The sequence below is a fragment of the Cynoglossus semilaevis genome, unplaced genomic scaffold (genome assembly GCF_000523025.1).
Source record: "Cynoglossus semilaevis isolate Cse_v1.0 unplaced genomic scaffold, Cse_v1.0 scaffold392, whole genome shotgun sequence".
NCBI classification, from domain to species: domain Eukaryota; kingdom Metazoa; phylum Chordata; class Actinopteri; order Pleuronectiformes; family Cynoglossidae; genus Cynoglossus; species Cynoglossus semilaevis.
In genome coordinates, this window is record NW_007585137.1 from 53,692 (window position 1) to 55,585 (window position 1,894).

A 1,894-nucleotide genomic window follows, 5' to 3' on the forward strand; every position below is an offset into this window, starting at 1 on the left:
TTTCTGTCCCTCTGGGCTGGAACTCTGAGCCTCGCTGACATCAGCGGTTGTTGGCGAGGAGCAAAGGATTGTGGGAAATTCTCCGAACTTTCTTAAAACTAAGTGCGTTTCAGATAGAGTTAATTTATTTTAATAAATTCTACAGCGAGAATTTGATAAAAGTTAGAGTGAGAATAATCGCCGTCGTTGTTGTCGTTGTTGTTGTGGTTGTTGTTGTCGTTATTGTTGTTGTTGTTGACTAACACCGTTTGCTGGTGTTCGATGGTTGTTTGGGGTCCAAGCGTTGGCTCACTTTCGGAAAAATGAACGTTTCAATAAACAAAAACTAAAGAGATGTTCAAGCTGGATTTGTTACCGCGGACTCTGTCGGGGGTTTTGGGATGTGATGTTTGGGTGTCGGGGGTTCGATGCCCCTGAGAAAGTGGGCGGAGCCGCCGGAAACCAGAGGGTTCGGATCAGAGCTGTTCACACTGTTGTGACAACGTGCTGTCAAAGAACCAATAGTAACTCTGGGCCACACGCAGTGGAACAGGTGGTTGACTCTCTCGCCTTACAGCAAGAACATCAGCAGTTCGAGTCCCGGTTCTGGTGCTGCTGACATCCTGGACTTTGGAGCGTTCTAGAAACAAGGTGACATGGTTTCAGTCTTCGACCAGAAAAGGTTTATATATCAGTGTGAGGTCCAGGTGAATAAATGAACAGCAGGGGGCGATCACACCACATATTTATTTACTTGTCATTGTTGAGCTAGCTAAGATATAATTGCTAATCTAACGCATCACCGTTCGAAAGAATAAACAAAATACACTAGGAATGTCAGTGTAAATGGGTTTACATCATGGACTAGAACCCCCCCCCACTCTCCCCCACTCTCCCCTGCTCTCCCCCCTCTGCCTCGCCCTCTTGTGTTACATCTCCTTTTTACTGAGTGAATTTAACGTTAAAGATTTATGAAGGAATATTCGGCCCGGAAGCTTCCTTTGGAACGCAGTTATTCTCCGTGGAACTCCACCTCAGCCATGTTTCCAGACGACTGCCACACGAAGAGCCGCGGTCCTCGGAAGACGTTTGTCCTCAGGACGTCCGTGTCCCGGAGCTGCGCAAATGAAACGAGGATTATAACGTTTGAAAGACGAGAGCGTCGATCCACGTCAGAATGCGTGATCGAACTCCCACCGAGATGAAGGTGGACGGGGGGGTGGTGGCGTTGGAGGGCAGTCCCATGTGCAGCGCCTGGATCCTGGTCTTCACCAAGGGGGGGCGTTGACGAGCACTCGACAGGTGTGATTGGTGTTGGACGTCGTTGGGTTTTCAAAGTCACCACTAGGGGCAAACAGCTGAACGTCACAGTCTGTGGAGGTCAGAGAGGAGACGAGTGTTTATCATTTGTTAAGATCCATAAAGCCGGCTGATTGGTCGATGTTAGCGAAGAAGGAAAAAAACAACAACAAAGAGGTAAATGTTGGGTCGGAGCTAGCGGCGAGGTGGGAGAAAATAGCAAAAAAGGTAATAGGCTAATGTTTGGCTGAGACTAAAGTTCAACTTCTACGCTGATGATGAACCACGTGAAAATCTCTCCCACCGTTGATTCTACGACACGTTGGAGGTAAAGTTAAAGGGAGCCCACGTCACCGTCTCACCCCGGTGGTGGCTCCTCTTTGTGTTTTTCTCCGACTTGTAGGTGAACACAATCCCGTTCCCAGGAACCCGCAGGTCCAGTCGGACCAGCAGGATGTTGGTCCTAGTGGTCAGCTCGGTACCTGCGACCTGCACGCACTTCCTGATGAACGTCAGGCGGTCAAAAAATACCACGTAATCCTCTGTGGAGACAATCGCACCGAGGTCACAAGGTCATGGGTTCATGTCCACATAGTAGTAACTGTGTAGTAACTGT

At 48.8% G+C, this 1,894-nt stretch overlaps 1 protein-coding gene across 1 annotated transcript in view; it reads right to left on the reverse strand.

The window, feature by feature from the left end:
- Nucleotides 1-706: 706 nt before the first annotated feature.
- Nucleotides 707-1,894, reverse strand: part of LOC103398874 (A disintegrin and metalloproteinase with thrombospondin motifs 13-like) — a 15,224-nt gene continuing 14,036 nt past the window's right edge. The window contains 4 exon segments of the mRNA XM_025053848.1: nt 707-1,096; nt 1,177-1,253; nt 1,256-1,351; nt 1,641-1,849. Of these exon segments, the coding sequence (XP_024909616.1) occupies nt 941-1,096; nt 1,177-1,253; nt 1,256-1,351; nt 1,641-1,849 (538 nt within the window). The 3' untranslated portion in view covers nt 707-940.